This window comes from Malaclemys terrapin, chromosome 4, assembly GCF_027887155.1.
Source record: "Malaclemys terrapin pileata isolate rMalTer1 chromosome 4, rMalTer1.hap1, whole genome shotgun sequence".
Taxonomy (NCBI): domain Eukaryota; kingdom Metazoa; phylum Chordata; order Testudines; family Emydidae; genus Malaclemys; species Malaclemys terrapin.
This window is the reverse complement of record NC_071508.1, coordinates 124,654,012-124,670,969: the sequence shown is the minus strand read 5'-3', so window position 1 is coordinate 124,670,969 and position 16,958 is coordinate 124,654,012. Positions and strand designations below refer to the sequence as shown.

The following is a 16,958-nucleotide window of genomic DNA, read 5'->3' as shown; positions in this document are numbered from 1 at the left end:
GTGGGACAACAATTTCCTCCATTCTTGGTCCGTGTTGTCTATTTGAATTGTCTCAGCTTTTTAGGGCAGGATCTGTCTTTTATGTCAAGTGCCTACCACATTGGGGTCCTGATGTCAGTTAGGTTATCCAGGTGCTACCATACAGCGATAATAATGACTTGCCCATAGTCACATCAAAAGTCTACAGCAGAGCTGGGAATAGAATCCAGATCTCCAGTGCCCTAGTCACAAGATCATCTTTCTTCCCAGTAATGGGTGGTTGTTTTGCCCAGCCTTTTCCAAAAAGGATAAATAAAATTGCAGTGTGGGATCCCTTTAGCTTTCAGTGTTGTTTGTGAGGCTTACATTTCATTTCTGTTCCAGAGAGGCTGCCCTTCCTTAGGCACGTAGTATAGCATAATTCACTGCTCCAGCTTATTTAATTCAGATTCCCTTAGCAGAGAATTCTGATTTCTTTTATTTAGTGGCTTTTTACCATGTGGGAACGGTCAACAAACTGAGTTCATTTTTTACCTTAGGCCCATTCAGTTATTCTCTACTGTCAAAAAAATCTATCAAAGATGTGTTCTGCACTGGAAACAACTAAGGGATAATGCTGTATATCAAATCTCTCTAGTCAGAAATTACTTTCTACGTTCTCTTTAGAGGGTTTTTTTTTTTTAATTAGGAGGTGAAAGGAGTGGGGTAGGATTAGGTTGGGTTGCTATGAGTATTTTTTTAACGAAATTGGCTTTATTAAGTAGTCCAGTATTACGACAATGCCTCCTTTCTTTCTAAAGGCTGGTATCCTGTGGACAATAAGCAAAGAACAGAAGTTAAATCACTAGTTTTAAAGGGGGAATACTTAGTGGTAGTAGGAAATATGATTGAATTATCTCTGGCTGTCTGGTCCAGATTGTGCTGTTATACCACACTAAATTCTGATCAACTCCATTGAAGTCTGTGGAGTTACTCTTGATTTACAATGGTGTGAGAATAAGCTCCCCACCCCTGTAATTTCTTTTAGGTTTCAGAAATGTTATTTGTAATCTAAACAGGCCAGATCTTCCCTTCAGGCGCACCCATTGATTTCAGTGGACTGGATAGATCTGAGAAGGAAGAGCTTAGACAATCACATTTTAGACTCTCTGACACCTTTGAACACAAGGTCGGGGAACTTGTAAATGCTGATGAACAGCTGAAGAGCATTTTGTTCCCTGAGAGAGCCCCTGGGTGAAGGCAGCATATTCAGTCTTTGCACAGGAAGGGGAGATTTGGCCACTGCTGAAGAGTGTGATGCATCCAAAAGTGGAAATAAGCCACAAGCCTTCAGGGCCTGCTAAAATTTACCCTAGAAATTGGCCAGCTAAGAACATCCTTCAGAGAGAGCAGAGGTCAGTGTGAAATGCTGGCGATTTGAAAATGTGTGAACAAGGCTCTAGGGTTAAAACAGAGTAGAAACCTGACCTAAGAAATAAGGCAAGTGGGGCCTAATCCAAAACCCATTGATGCCAGTGTGACTTGCAATGGTATGAAAATGTGTTTCCTCGCAGCCTAATAGAATAGGGGCATGCAATTCTGAAAGTCCTTTTTTTTTTTTATTTAATCTGTGAGAGATAGAAAAGATGTGGACACATAAAATGTGTGCTGCTTTTCCTCTGTAAATCCGATCTGTCACACAAAGGCTTGGGCAAGGTCAGGGCGGTGAAAGGCCAGCTGAAATGAGATCTCTCTTTAACAATTTGGAAGATGGTTTTGAACAAGAATATCAGTTACCCACCAGACACACCTGACCTCTCTGAATGGGGAGTTTTGGGGCCAAGCAGGTGTGTAACTGTAGCTCAAGCACAATATGCTAACATGACTCACAGACCTAAATAAGGAAGATTCTGGATAACTATCTTCTAGATTTTTACACATAAATTTGCTGTTGGCTGAATAAATGAACCTTGAACAGAGAGTATTGTTGTCTTCAGAGGGCCTGATCTGCTCTGTTATGCTTCGGTAAATTGGGAATGAAGTTATAAATTAATGGAATTAAAGCAGAACCTCAATTTTACAAATAGCAATCTTACGAACAATCAGTTATATGAAGCATTTTGTGGGGAACAAAATGTCACATGGGAAAAGTGATGGCGAAGAACAAGTCAACATCTTTTCACATTCTGATGTCTTTGGTGCATTAGAAATTGATTTGCCATGGTTTGAACAAAAATAAAGTGATGCTGCATACCATACTGTAATTTATGCACCCTACCTATCATCATCATGAGATATTCAATTTTATGAATTCCTTCATCCCCAATTAGTTTGTAAAATAGGGGTATTACTGTACACTGAAAAACGGAGATCAGAATCAGTGTAAATATTACCTACAGACTACCTGCTGGAATATAACGTGTATACCAGTTTCACTAGTTAGGGTGAGAATGTGATCATCTTCCTTAAGATTTCCGTTGATGGAACTGATTCTCCTCTTACTTACACCAGTGTAACTTTACTGACTTTAGTAAAGTCACTCCTGATTTCCACTGATATTACAGAAGAGAATCAGGCCAAATGTATCTTCATTAATGACTCAAGTGTGGTGAGCTCTGAAATCAGATTTGAACAAGATAAAATTTATAAAATTATAGACAAATTCTCTTGTACACAAAGACCCCCTTTCACTATTCTGGCAGTTTAAAGTAGTGTATATTACTTTTATGCCCTGTTTGAAAGCCCCTTTTACACTGCCAGAGGGTGTAAAGGGGCCTTAATGTAAGTAACTCAGAACTCAAGCCACATGGTCCAAAATAGAATGTAGTTGAAATGTACACCCATCTAAATCATACAGATAATTTCATAGATTCATAGAAGTTGTAGGACTGGAAAGGATCTCAGTAGGTCCCCTGCACTCCAGGCAGTACTATGTAATAACTAGACCATTCCTGACAGGTGTGTGTCTAACCTGCTCTTTAAAATCTCCAATTATGGAGATTCCACAACCTCCCTAGGCAATTTTTTCCAGTGCTTAACCACCCAGAGAGTTAGGAAGTTTTTCTTAATGTCCAACCTAAACCTCCCTTGCTGCAGTTTAAGCCCATTGCTTCTTGTCCTATCCTCAGAGGTTAACAAGAACAACTTTTCTCATTCCTTCTTGTAACAACTTTTTATGTACTTGAAAACTGTTCTCATGTCCCCCTCAGTCTTCTCTTCTTCAGACTAAACAAACCCAATTTTTTCAATCTTTCTTCATAGACCATCCATTCTTTTCTATTTTCATTCCAATTTGAGAGTAAACTAACAGGGTGATATATTGCAATGATATATATTGGGACAACATTATTTTTTAGGTACAGAATCCTAAATCTCTAGAACATCTTGGCTAGCATAATTGGGAAACTGGACTGCTTGAAATATGTACAAAAGCCTTGGGAAATTCAGAAGATTGGACACTGACAAAAAATTGAACAGTACTGAGCGTGCTTCTGAAACTTGCACAGCTACAGGTGCCTTTTATGGCAATTGTAGAGCATTTTCTTTGAAAGTGGGAGGTGATTAAGCCAGTAACCACTTCCTATGAGTAATTAATGGTATAACTGTTGCACCTTAAGACCTTAGTTGTTGATCTGTGGATGCATATTGCTGGCACCTAAGTGGTCATTAACTATAACATTTAATAAAAAGATGTTAGTGTTTCATAAAATCTCCTTCACACTTGGCTTGATTTCTCTCTAAAGACCTTCGCAAAGTCTGCAGTCTCATGTAACACAACCCTGTGTATATACAGTGCAGTATTTTTACATGGTGGAATTGTTCATGTTCCAGAATTTCACAAATGCTGCATTAGTGGCAGACTTGTGTGTGTGTGCGCATCTGTCTCACTAAAGTATAATTCTCTGCATGAAATACCCTATCCCCTTGCCACATCTACCTAATCACAAGCTTTTGGCATAAGTCCTGGTATAACACGTCCAGAAGTGTTCTACAGAGCCTGCAGCATTGATGATGTCTTACGTACGTCTTCACTTACCGGAGGGTCCGGCGGCAGGCAATCAATGTTCTGGGATCGATTTATCGCGTCTGGTTAAGACGCGATAAATCGATCCCGGAAGTGCTCGCCGTCGACGCCGGTACTCCAGCTCGCCGAGAGGAGTACGCGGCATCGACGGGGGAGCCTTCCTGCCGCGTCTGGACCCGCGGTAAGTTCAGACTAAGGTACTTCGAATTCAGCTACGTTATTAACGTAGCTGAATTTGCGTACCTTAGTCCGAAGTGGGGACTTAGTGGGGACCAGGCCTTAGAGTCAGCAGAGAAGTGGTAAAGTTATAGTACATCTGCCCTTCTCGTTCCTTGGCATCAGCTGTTCCAAAGAGAAACTCCCTGTAAGGCCACTGAATGCCTGAAGCGCCAAGATCGAGACATTTATTGGAAAAGAAATTCCAGCAGCACAGATGAAATCTGACTCCCCAAAGCTTTCTAAGCTACCAAACATACTAGTAAGAGAGCCAAATCCTGAAGTCAATGAGATAATTTACCGAGAATCATGGTGGATTCCCCATCACTGGCAATATTTAAATGGAGATTGGATTTGGTTTTTTTAGAAAAAGATATGCTCCTAAAAAAGGAGTTAGTTGGGGGAAGGTCCCTGGCCTGCGTTATATAAGAAGTCAGACTAGATTATCACACTGGTCCCTTCTGGCCTTGGAATCTATGAAGTTCTCAGTAAAAGTAAGGTATTAGCTTTTGTGTATCAGCACTGCCCTCCACTGGAAGGAAGTTCAAACCTGCTCTCATATATGTGATGGTTTTCCTCTAGTGGCTGGAGGCCTAAAAAGCAAGTAAGTAAAAAGACCTTTCCTCCCAGTTTTACTCCACAGTCCCAGATTTCCATATCATGTCCCAAGAACTTTTAAAATATCCTGTTGTTTTTTTTTTAATTTCTTCAATCAGAATGTTCAGGGTTTTTTTTATAAACTACAAATTAATGATAGTACTGATGTAAAATGTTTTGTGCAGCCTCTTTTACGCTCATCACATAGCAAGTGTGTGTTTCACACCAACCGTTATTCAAGGCCTAAGCTCACACATTGCAATATGAGTGTGGTGAGTTAGTGAGCCAGTCTGGTCAGTGCAAGCCTCCTGCTTTATCCCCTGGAGATGGAGGGGAGATAGAGGGCAAGTACCTGCCAGTTCTCTGGCATCAGAACCATAGAGAGAAAGTGCAGCATTGGCGCAGGAGCTGAGGTCAGTCTTTTTTGGATCTGCTCTTTTGCTCCTGGTGGAGCTTTCTGATTCCCATGAAACAGATCCAAAGAAGAAGCCAGAATGCGGATCACTTGAGTATTTCATAATTTTGAAAAATGTTGCCAGAAAAGTATCTTAATAAAAAAAAAAAAAACAATTGAAATATGGTTGCCCTACATGTAAGTCCTAATACTACTACAGCTGGCACAAGTTCCTTTAGCTGTAATGGAAGAGATCTGAGATTTTTGCAGCTGAAGGTTCTAGGTCAGGGATTGGCATCTTTTGGCCCGCGGCCCACCAGGGTAAGCACCCTGGTGGACCGGGCCGGTTTGTTTACCTGCCATGTCTGCGGGTTCGGCCGATCGTGGCTCCCACTGGCCGTGGTTCTCCGCTCCAGGCCAATAGGGGCTGCGGGAAGCCGCGGTCAGCACATCCCTCGGCCCGCACCATTTCCCACAGCCCCCATTGGCCTGGAATGGTGAGCCTACGGATGCAGCAGGTAAACAAATTAGCCCAGCCCACCAGGGGCTTTCCCTGGCGGGCCGCGGGCCGAAGGTTGCCGATCCCTATTCTAGGTTTTACCGTTGTCACAGAAAATAATGGTCTTTGGTGCAGTAAAGTTATTTCATCAGCTGGTCCTGTAATTCACAGATCATTTTTATAAAGAAAATTCACTTCTCACCATCAGTCATTATCAGTTCATGCACATTGGAGGATTGCTTTCACATCCAGCACTCAAACGGTTTGTCTTTGCTGAAATTTAGATGGCTTCCCTTTTGTTTTCTTTAAACTTATTATAAATGTACAGGTCAGTGATATGTAATGAGAGAGATTGACCAATAAAAGTAACATCATTAAATAATGGTATAATACTTATTCCTCCATTCCTGTCCTGCTTCTGCTAAATCAGGATGTTTTAAAGCCAGCCCATAACAAAATTGTCAGCTTGTCTAGACTTGCAGCATAGCAATCGAAGAAGGAGAATGACTTTATTTTGCATAATTCCAATGAAAGTCAATTATTTTTATTTTTTTCTCTCTAAATCAAGGTAGGAAGTTTTAATTCTTTGAAGTGCTTGTATATAAATGATCATTTCATTTCCTGATATTGTCTCTTTCCTTACTTTTCCGTTTGATGCCTGACAGATAACACAGAAATTCTGATGAGAAGGTGGAGACACATTCCTTAAAGAAAGAAAGAAATGTGTAACTGGGAAACACAGGAGAAACAGACAACCCAGAATTACAATTTCCAATTCTAGTTTATATGGGCTACCTGTAGAATTGTTCTCTTCATACTTGTATTTATCTACTCCATTTCTTCCCCCTATGGCATATAATTTTATTTAAAGAGACCTGGAAAAAATTACAAATTATAGACTTGATTCTTTCCTTTATACCAATGTCTGTTGCTAGTAACTTCATCGAAGTTAGCAACTCCACCAGTGTAAAACTGCTGTGAGGAGAATTAAGTCCAATGCACATTTCTGTGTTATTAATAGCACCTTTATTGTTAGTATTGAAAGAAAATGAACAATTGCATGTACTTTTCACTATTGGGGCTGTTTGTTTACTTTTTCCATTCCATTCACTTTGGCCATTGATAGCAGATTGGTTTGGGGGTCTATAGACTTCACTGTTCACTTGCTGTGTGCTACCACAATGCTCATCTAGGCTTGGTTTTCTAACACTGCAGAGGAATGTTCAATCCCTTGGCCTTCTCTCCTCTTGGCAGCAGTTTTCATTTAGGGCCTGAACCTCGAGTTTGCTCTGCCCCCTTTGTACAGCACCAATGGCACAAAGGGTATGGTGCTGACAGCTTGGGATTCCACTGGCAAGGGGAAGCTTTGCCACGTTTACGCCACCAGTTCCTGGCCCAAAGCCCACATGGGGGGGGTTCAAATATGGAGTTTGCTTTTCTCCAACTATCCTGGGCCAACAGAACAGCCCCTAAATGGGTCATTATTGAGGTTGCTTGAATGTGTTATATGGACCGAAAGGACACGCCAGCTGCCTCCAGGGTCGAGCGAAGGGGTGGAAGAAAGGTAGCAGAAAGCCACTTACGCTGGCTCTTTCTTTTTCCTTTGAGAGACGTGGATAAAAGTGAGACTATTTCTATTTATAGTAAATAGTTTTTTAAGCAACCATATTTTGGAATTGTGGCACATTGAAATACTACTGCATTTTTTTACTCCTGTATGCTGAACTCAACAGAAATAAAACCTGCTTTCACTTCACAGAGGCACTGAAAACTCCCTTTTTGTGTTTCTATAGTAAAAAAAATTTTTTTTGAAGTATTAGCAGGATACTGAATTTTAGAGCCTGATCCTTTTAGCTGCTGTGAATTCCACACATGGAGCCTCTTCAGCATGGGGCCTGGAGATGCTTCAATGTACAGAGAGACACTAACTCCCATTCAGGCTGCTGAGCATGTCACAGGTTTGGGCCCTACATTTGTAATTTACATGTCGCCATTCTGAACTAAACTTTTATTCCCATTTCTAGGTGGTCCCAGCCTCTTGAAGTTTTAATAAACCTACTTGTGGCAAATATTACAAGGCCTGATAATCTCTTGTTTCAATTAATTATCCACTGATCTTTTATTCTTTTTGTCCAGCAGGTCTTACACATCCATTCAAAATCATGTCACAATGAGATAAATAAGGCCAGACCATCCTCTGTGTAAAATCAAGATAGCTTTACTGGAGACAGTGACTGGAGCTATGCCAAATGCACACCAGCTGAGGAGCTGACCTAAGGGGTTTTGTAAAACAGGCAAACTATTTTCACTAGTTAGCTGAGATCAAGAGCCCAAAATGCTTTTCCTTTAAGAAATTTGCTGAAGAAAGAACATAAAAATGCCACTTGCACTGCATTGTTGTGGTTGCATTTCAGTGTTGCAGAGAGCTAGCACAGAAGAGGATGTATATTTATCTGACAAACATGATTTACCATTCAATGTTAAGCTTTTATTTAACATTAGGTTCTATAAACATGTGAAGTGTATCCATTAAATGGCTGTTCTGATACTCTCTTGATTTTAGGATACATGCACATTAAAGCATACATGGTGGAGAGGTTATTATGGACTTTGAAGCACCATTACACGCATGTACTGGGAGCCATAGTCACCTGCTTTAAGCTATGCAGAGCTGCATGTACATTTCATTTGAAACTGTTCTCTATGAAGAGTACACTGATCGATTTGCTATACATCAACGTTCTGTGTGTGTAGTAAATTGCACTTTAAAGAGATGCAAACCACTTGTTAGAGAACCACCTGTTTCTCCTGCCACTGAGTGAGTATCATGGATGTGAAGAGTTCCCCACTTACACTCTCACTAATTCTGGAGCACCTACCCCATGAAAAGTAGTACTGAGGTGGCAATGTGTAAATAACAGTGCGGTAGCACAGGGATACTCAGACTTCAGTGGTCTAGGAACCAAATTAGCATCAACATTACCCAAAAGACCCACAGTAGTGTGAATTCATGGCTTCAGTTACTATTTTTATATATTATTCTCACAACAAAATGACTGACCAAGTATTATTTTATCAACTACAATTGGTTAATAACATAGTAAAAGCAGCCTGATTGGTTAATAACTTAGATTGATTAATAATTAAATCACAGAGTTTTAATATCATGTGCTGCAAAGAGTATAATATAACCATTGTGGCTCACGAGCCTCAGTCTGAGTATCACTGGTCTAGAACATCATCTTAAAGGTGATTCAAAGAGTTTTATACAGAGCGAGGTGAGGAACAGACAATCTTATCAGACACTAAACGGGATAAAAGTATTCCCCCTATAGCATAGGAGGGAGGGAGAGCTCAGTGGTTTGAGCATTGGCCTGCTAAACCCAGGGTTGTGAGTTCAATCCTTGAGGGGGGCCACTTAGGGATCTGGGACAAAATCGGCACTTGGTCCTGCTAGTGAAGGCAGGGGACTGGACTCGATGACCTTTCGGGGTCCTTTCCAGCTCTATGAGATAGGTATAGCTCCATTTAAATAGCATGCTATTAAAAAAAATGGAATCTCATTGAATACCTGGATCTCAATGAAGCTAATATCTAGAAAAACAAGAGCCCATGATCTTAGGCCTCATATATAATGGCAGTTTCAGCATTGTAGGAAAAGGATGATAGCATTTAACACACACAGGGTCAAATTAACCAATCTGGTAAATTCGTGTAACTCCATTAAGTCAATGGAATTACACTGGTGTAATTAAGAGGAGAATTTGATGCATACAATTCATATACCTGCAATACATTTGAGAATACATTTCCTGAATTTGTGAACCATACCACTCCTCCAAACCTGAACAAAAAAATATAATTCTGAAATGTATATATCCCAAATTGCTATATCATTGATATTCAATAATATAGCTGTTTTGCTTTACTAATGTTAACCCTAAAGCAGTGATGAGGCAAAATAGGATGCCATGACTTTGATACCATCCCATTCCATTATTTTCAAGCTCTTAAACACAATGTTTAAGTGTGTATTAGGGCCAGTCATAGAGTGTCTCTGTAGACCTCTCTGTTCTACTGATGTTGGAGAGGCCTCACCCACTGGAAGGTAGGTCTTTCTGAATTTCCCAGAGAAAGTTTTAAGATGGATAGGCCAGCTCTATATAGACTTCACACTTAAAAAAAAGAAACTAGGGAAGAGCGGGGATAGTGAACATGAGATGGTAGTGAAGGAGAATAGAAAGCAAAAAGGGAGGAAAAGAGAAATAAGGAGATGATGAAAAGGAGGAAAGAGAATGGAAAGACAAAAGAGTCTGAAAAAAGAGAGCTTCAAAAAAGGAAGTAATACAGAGAAAAAGAGAAACTATAGCGAAAACTAGAAGAAAAAGACCCATGTAGCAATGAAGAAAGATGCAGAAGGCAGAAAAAGAGAGAGAATGCAATCAGAGAAAAGTAGAAAGGTGTTAGACATAAAAAGATGAATGAAAGAAAAAGATGGGGAATAGATAAGATGGTCAAAATTCCCCCATTTTTCAACAACTATAGGGCTGAATTTCAGATTTTGAAATTTTTACAAAATTGAATATTGAAAAAATTAGGATTTAAAAATAATTCACAAAATTGTCCCTTTGTTTCTAATAGGAAGGAGAGAGGAAGAGCAAAAAGGTCTGGCACCATTCAGTTCTTCATTCCTCTTCTCAGAGAGATGACAGATGGGTTGGGTGCTTTTTAATATAACTAAATATCGGTATAGTACCAGAGCAAATGTGTTTCAATTACAGACAAGTATGCACATAATCACCAAAAGAGAGCTCAAAGCAGCTTTGTAATTTTCCCTTCCAATACCATTGACTCTAACAGCTGGAACCACAATTAATATTAACAAGCCTTAACTCAGCAGCTAGGAAATGCAAAAAGGTGCTGTGTACATTATTACTGGAACAAATTTGTTGTCTTGTAATCAGTCATCATAAACCCTTCAACTAACTTTTTTCCCCGTTGAAACTGTACTGTATTGAATTGTCTTGGTATTAATAATTTATTTCTGGTGCTTTACCTTGCAAAACCATCTCAAATCAATACCAGATACTTTAATGGTATATTATGTTTGCTCCTCTAGTCTTCTTGGCCATACAAAACAAGTAGAAGTGCCTTAAGCTAAAGGCCAACATCTTTATGAAAACCACTAGTGCTTTTGCCCTTGCCGTATGATGTACCTTTTACATTCATGTTTACATGAAGGGTATACCACTTTGGAGGAGAGGATTCGTGGGGGAGGTAGGATGCATCACAGATGGTTATGGTACATTATGGGAAATGTTCAGATATGAAACTTATGCTCAAGTCTATCTCTGCAGGGATCCTTTGAAATATGGAACAGTGATGTGTTTGCTCAGTGGTTGTTTCAGTTACTTATCGGTAGAGATTTCTACCCCTACAGCACATTTCTGGAAGTGCGCCACTACCAGAGCTGAAGGTTGTAGACTGTTACCAACTAATGACAGTGGTAAAAAGAGTGGCAGGTTCAACTGTCAGCCTGACTGGATGGAATGGATCACAGTATGCACAGCTTTTCAAGTCACTAGTTCAAATCTAACCCATTTTGTTACCAACTGAAAACTGTCACATTATGACTGTTAAGTGGGTTATGTGAAATGAGGTGAAATTCAGTTCCTCGTGGACCTGTTTCTCCATCATCACAGTTTGCATTACTTGGTCCTTTCAAGAGAGAGGCCAAGGACTGAACAAGCATGGAGACAGAGCTACTTTCTCAACCCAAGATGCGCTCCCTCCAGGACAAATTTGAAGCACTATGGTGGCGGGGGTGTGAGAAAATTTGCAATGCCCCTACTCAGGACGTACTGCTTGCTAGCTAAATCATGAATTCTTTTTCCAAAGGCAGTCTTTCCAGCAAGCAAATTCACTCACATATTTAAATACTGATTGGGACTGAAAAGCCAAAGAGTCTATGATACGACATAAGTAACTGAATCAACATGTTCTAGGGAGAGCAGAAGGTTGGAGGAAAACAATATTTGATTTGACCTATATTCAGAAAGGGGTAAAATAAAACATTTTGTCATCTAGAAAACATTCTAATTATTAGCCTATGACATTTCTGAAATGTCCTTGTTTTCAGTCTGTATTCATAATGAAGATGTTTCTCTGTCCTTTCTTCTTCCCTTCCCCATTTGTCCTTGAACTTGTGATCACCCAAGGAAACCACTGAGAAAAGAAGAGAATGGAACAAGTCGAGCTGAATATGCAATGACGTCCTCCCAGAACAACAAAACAGTTGATAATGCAGTAGTATAATCCCCAGGACCCCCACAAGACATGGGAGGTGTTAAACTTTAAAAGCACACACACAAAGTACGCAAGGTGGGTGAAATAAGGAAATAAAAGGAGCTCTGTGGCCATGGACTTCATTTCGGGAATAGTGCACGTATCAGTTATTCAGAGAAGAAAAGCAGACTGCTCTTCAGCCTTGCTGATTGTCAAAGGGAAGATAAACTTGCCAATCAGGGCTACCCAGAAAAAAGACCTCACAAAGGCATAATCACTGCATGCCACATCTGTTGAAAGCAACATCATGATGCCTCCAGCTTCCGTTTTTTCCCCCCTCTCTTTATTTTTGATTGTCCACAAAGAGCTGCTTAAACAGGGTCCTTTGATGTGAAGGTGATATGTCAGAGTTGCAGCAACTTATTATAAATGGGTCTGAGATTCAGAGGGTGGAAGTCTTCACCTGCATGCTTCCCCAGCTTGTGCAGTGTTTTCTTTTACAAGCTAGAAGCTCCATAGTCTCAATTAACTATTATTATTAGAAGGAAAAGGGTTTCCGTTAATCTACCAAGCAACCAAAAATTGCATGAATTTGTGAGTTAACCCAGGAAATACAGCTGCAGTCTGGTGACTATGCAATTTCCATGGCTGAAGACTTTTCAAACAAAAGAAGTCAAAGTATGATCATTGGCAATTAGCATAGTTTATTAAAGATAAGATAATATTAAAGGTGATTTGAACACTTACTTCATAATCAACCTCTGTTTTCCCCTGCATATCCTTTATTTCCTAGCCTTAAACAAGTTCTAGATTTCTCCTCCTCGTGATGTTCTGCACATTTACTGTATTTGCACCACACAGATGCATCAGAGAATCCCTCTAGAAAGGATTTTGTTTACTGTTTGGAGTGAATATTTGGGCTTGACCATGTTGAAAGGACTAGCAGCACTGGAAACTGAAGTCCTCCTTATCTATCCACTGATCAGCTGCTGGGGCAGAAAACAAGTGTCATTTCCTGGAGGTTTCTCATTTCCTGAGCTGGCCCACCAAGGACTTTGTAGGCCTGACTTAGAGGACTATTTACTAGAGACTAGTAAATCGGTGTGCCCGTGTTAGCTCAGTCCTCTGCATTTCCTGAGCAGAGACTGCCAATTGTGCCAAATTCTATGTGATAGCTTTGTGTTGTACCTTTTTGTGACATGGATTGCAGATTATTAAAAGTGAAGCTGAATCCACCAGACTCATTTCACTTAGGATCTCAGGTTAGACTTAATCAGTAATCCCCTAGGGTAAAGGCCAGTGTTTAGTCTACAGTATTGCCCACGCCAACCTTCTGACATAGGATGTTTGGAAATTTTATTTTTGTCATTCAATTTGTAGGTCTCCATTTATCACTGTACTGAAAATAGCAATGCAGTGAAAAGAAAGTTATACCACACTCTGGCTTCTCATCTTGCTGTCAAGCTTCAATAATACTTCGTCTCTGTGTCTTTGAAAAACTCCAACAAGCCATTGCAGTCTCATTAAATAAAGTAACTGCACGTTGGCATTAAGCATGTCAGTACTGAAACATGTTGATATTTTCAGTTTTACATAATGACGGGCCTGATTTGCAAAACTTGGATCTGAATTTCGAACACCCCATTGTTTGAGGCTTTTCCATGTCTCATGGTTTAGTCTTTGGATAGGTATGGGGAAGCTGTGAAATTTGGATTCTGAAGCCCTTCCCCACTAAAGTTCCAGGGTACTCAGGTCAAGAGTTTTGGTTCAGACCCATCTCTAGTTTTCTGTTACCTAATGAATGGATAGGGTATATGTAAATATATGTATCCTTTCACTGACAAAACAAAATGCTGCTATATACTGTTGTTGAGGAATCTATGGAGTTATGTGATTATTTTTTCAGCCTGTCATCCCTATATAGCAATTTAGGTACATGAATATTATTTTTTAAATGTCAAGTCTTTCTTGAGGTGGAGTGAATGCAACTGCAAAGTGTGAAAAGAAATAAGTAACCCTTCACCTCAAGAACATGATCATATATTTCCCTGCTGTATTTATATTGTATGCTTGCACAAAATACACTGATATGTTTTTAAGTGGAATTAACAATAACAGAATTTACAATTTGAATCCACTGTTCCAAATATTAATTGCCTAAGGCAATTATCCCCTAAATACTATAATAAAAACATGTTACTGTCTTTCTAGGGTTTCTCAATCCATAAGATTATTTTGGTGTAGTTACTTATGTTTTGTCTTTTTTATTTTTAAATTTTTTTTCGTATAACTGTGCCATAGTTTGAGACTGGTTGCATGCATAACTGAGAGTATATAGTATGATCATGGTCCAGACTCCCGATTAGCACCTTATCTTAATGCTCACTGATTTTCTTTATTTCCTAGTAAAGCTTTAAAGACATGCTCTGTAAGGCCAAGATTACAAAGGGGTTTGCAGATCACTACGTCTATTAAAATGTATGTTTTTGCAAAAAATCTAAGCACAGACTATATGGGCTTAATCCTAATCTCATTGATTTCAATGGAAAGAGAATCTGACCCATGACTTAAGATATAATCAAAATGTAACCCATGCTCCCTAAACTATTTACAGTGGAATGTGTGACCTAAACAGTGAACACAAAATGGGGAGACAGCATGTTTCAATGGAAAGAGCACTGGACAGGAGACCTGGGTTTTATTGTCAGTTGTGCCACGGACCTGCTGTGTAATTTTTGGCACGTCACTTTGCCTCTTTGTGCCTCAGTTCCCACAGGGGAATAATGGTACTTGCCTTCCTTGCGACACTGGCTTGAGATATATAATGACAAGCACGATATAGGAGCTAAGTAGGAGCCAGATTTGTGGACAGTTTCAATAAGCATACTAAGGCACATGAATTGTAAGTTGTTGTTCACTATAATATTGATCCCTTATTGCTGAATGCTTTTTAAATGCATTGAAGTGCACAAACAAATCTAAAATTCTTTCATTGTTTGCTGGCCAAGTTAGGACAGCAACAGTTAAAATAAGCAAGTTCGCTTCTCTGCTTTACCAAAGAGACTTTACTCTGAACATTCATGGATCATGCTTTTGGAATAGGTAGAAAATTCTGCAGGGATAATTCTGCTTTTAGAATCCTGACTTCCTCACATGCAGTCAAATACATTGCCGCAAAATTTAAGGGGCTCTTGAGAGAGTCATTGGGAGAAATATACTGGAAGCAGATTCCAATCTTCAGAAAAGAGAGGCCAGTGAGGTAATGCCTTGGGGGACAACTTCTGAAGCTTTCTGATGAGTTCAGGGTTTTGTTTAAGACTGCAAAGCTTCAATAAAAGGGGCTTGTGTGCTCCCTTATTACACATTTAATTAAATATGAAAGGAATATAGCAGTCTTGAGAGATAAGTGTTGCACTTTAACAGTGACCCTGGAGAGCAGGAATTGGTGATTCAAAATAGAAATTCACAGGATTGAAAGTGTATTTTTAGCCTCTAAAATGCTAAAGTGTTGAAAGGCCCTGTATAGCTAGATGAGCCAGATCCTGATCTGGTGTCTGATGTGAAGTCAGGGTGATTTACACTCGCTGAGGAGCTGGCTCAGAGAGTTATGAGTTTCTAGATTTGCATTCCTCTGTTACCAAGACAAGACTTTCCTTAGTGACTATAGCTTTAACCCCTAATCGTGGTCAGACTTGCACATAAACTACCTGAATATTTGATGTCTGAGACAATGGATTAACTATGATTTCTCTTTTTAAATCTAATTTTAAATAAATATTTGCAATTCGAGGACTCCTAGCTGAGACCAGCTCTAAAGGTTCTGATCCTGCAAAGTGCCGAGTCCCCAACCCTCACTGACATCAAGAGAGTTGAAGGTGCTTAGTCCCTTGCGAACTCAGACACAACACACACATGAGTAGCATAGAGCCCAGACCCTGCTTAGAAGCTGCAAAAACAGACTATAAAGGACAAACAGTTCTACTAGGTTTAAGGTATAGATTATACATGTACAGACCTGATTCTCCACAGCCTTGCACTGTGTGTTGTCCTTTACACTCTACAACGTGGGTAGAAACCTATTGTTCTGATTTGGTGGCATTTTACACTCACTTTGTAGAGGTATAAATACTATACATAGTGTAAGGCAATGGAAAAATCAGACCTATTATAAATATATATATTTACAATACTCCCTGCATCTGTACAAACAAAAATAGGATTTTATACTGCAAAGATAATGTGTTAAAATTAATGCATGAATGTACATATTCTGAGATCTGCCTTCTTGACTGTGTACCACATGTACAGAAGAAAACAAATATTGTTTATGGGAAATCTGTATCAGTGGTAAATGACTAAAGAGAAAAAAAATCAGAATTAATGTTGTCATGTTTCTCAAACAAGCCATTAATGTATATTTAGAATTTAAGGATATTGCTCAATAAGTATGTTCTGTACCAAAAACTGTGTTGCATATACAGATTGTGCAGTACCCTATTTAAAAAGGCACCATAATTAATTTTTATTTTAAATAAAAATGTACTTATAAGAGTTTCCTGCGTCTTGTCATTTGAGTAGCTGAGAATCTATGTGCATCAAAGGGAAACAGAAAAACAGAATGAAATAAGTACTTTTTAAGGGCTTTTCTAATGTCACCTGTATTAACTACAATTGTTTAAAAATATAGTGCCTTATGATTTCAAAACAAATTGTGGCTATTGTCCACATCCTGTATTTAGCGGAGTTCCAGTGACATCCTCTTCACCAGAGCTTCCTAGCCGTGGATACATGCACTGCATCAGCCAAAATCTATTTGTAGTCTCTATACCAGATGCTTAGTACTGAAATCACCCTCCCTTGCCTTAATGATGAACCCACAGTGCGACTTCTGTGCTGGACTTCACCTTTCAACTCTACACACTCTAATCCCCAACAGATCTTAGACTAGGAGGCTGCAGGATGCATACGAATGAGAACCAGGAACT

At 39.5% G+C, this 16,958-nt stretch overlaps 1 protein-coding gene across 2 annotated transcripts in view; it reads left to right on the top strand.

The window, feature by feature from the left end:
* The window catches only part of PRIMA1 (proline rich membrane anchor 1), a 76,787-nt gene extending 60,263 nt beyond the window's left edge, over positions 1–16,524 (top strand). The window contains exon 5 of one of the 2 annotated variants that reach the window (XM_054028587.1): positions 11,907–16,524. In XM_054028587.1, the coding sequence (XP_053884562.1) occupies positions 11,907–12,003 (97 nt within the window). In that variant the 3' untranslated portion in view covers positions 12,004–16,524. Of the gene's footprint in view, positions 1–11,128 lie in introns of both variants that reach the window. The other variant, XM_054028588.1, reaches the window with a different exon arrangement.
* Positions 16,525–16,958: the final 434 nt, after the last annotated feature.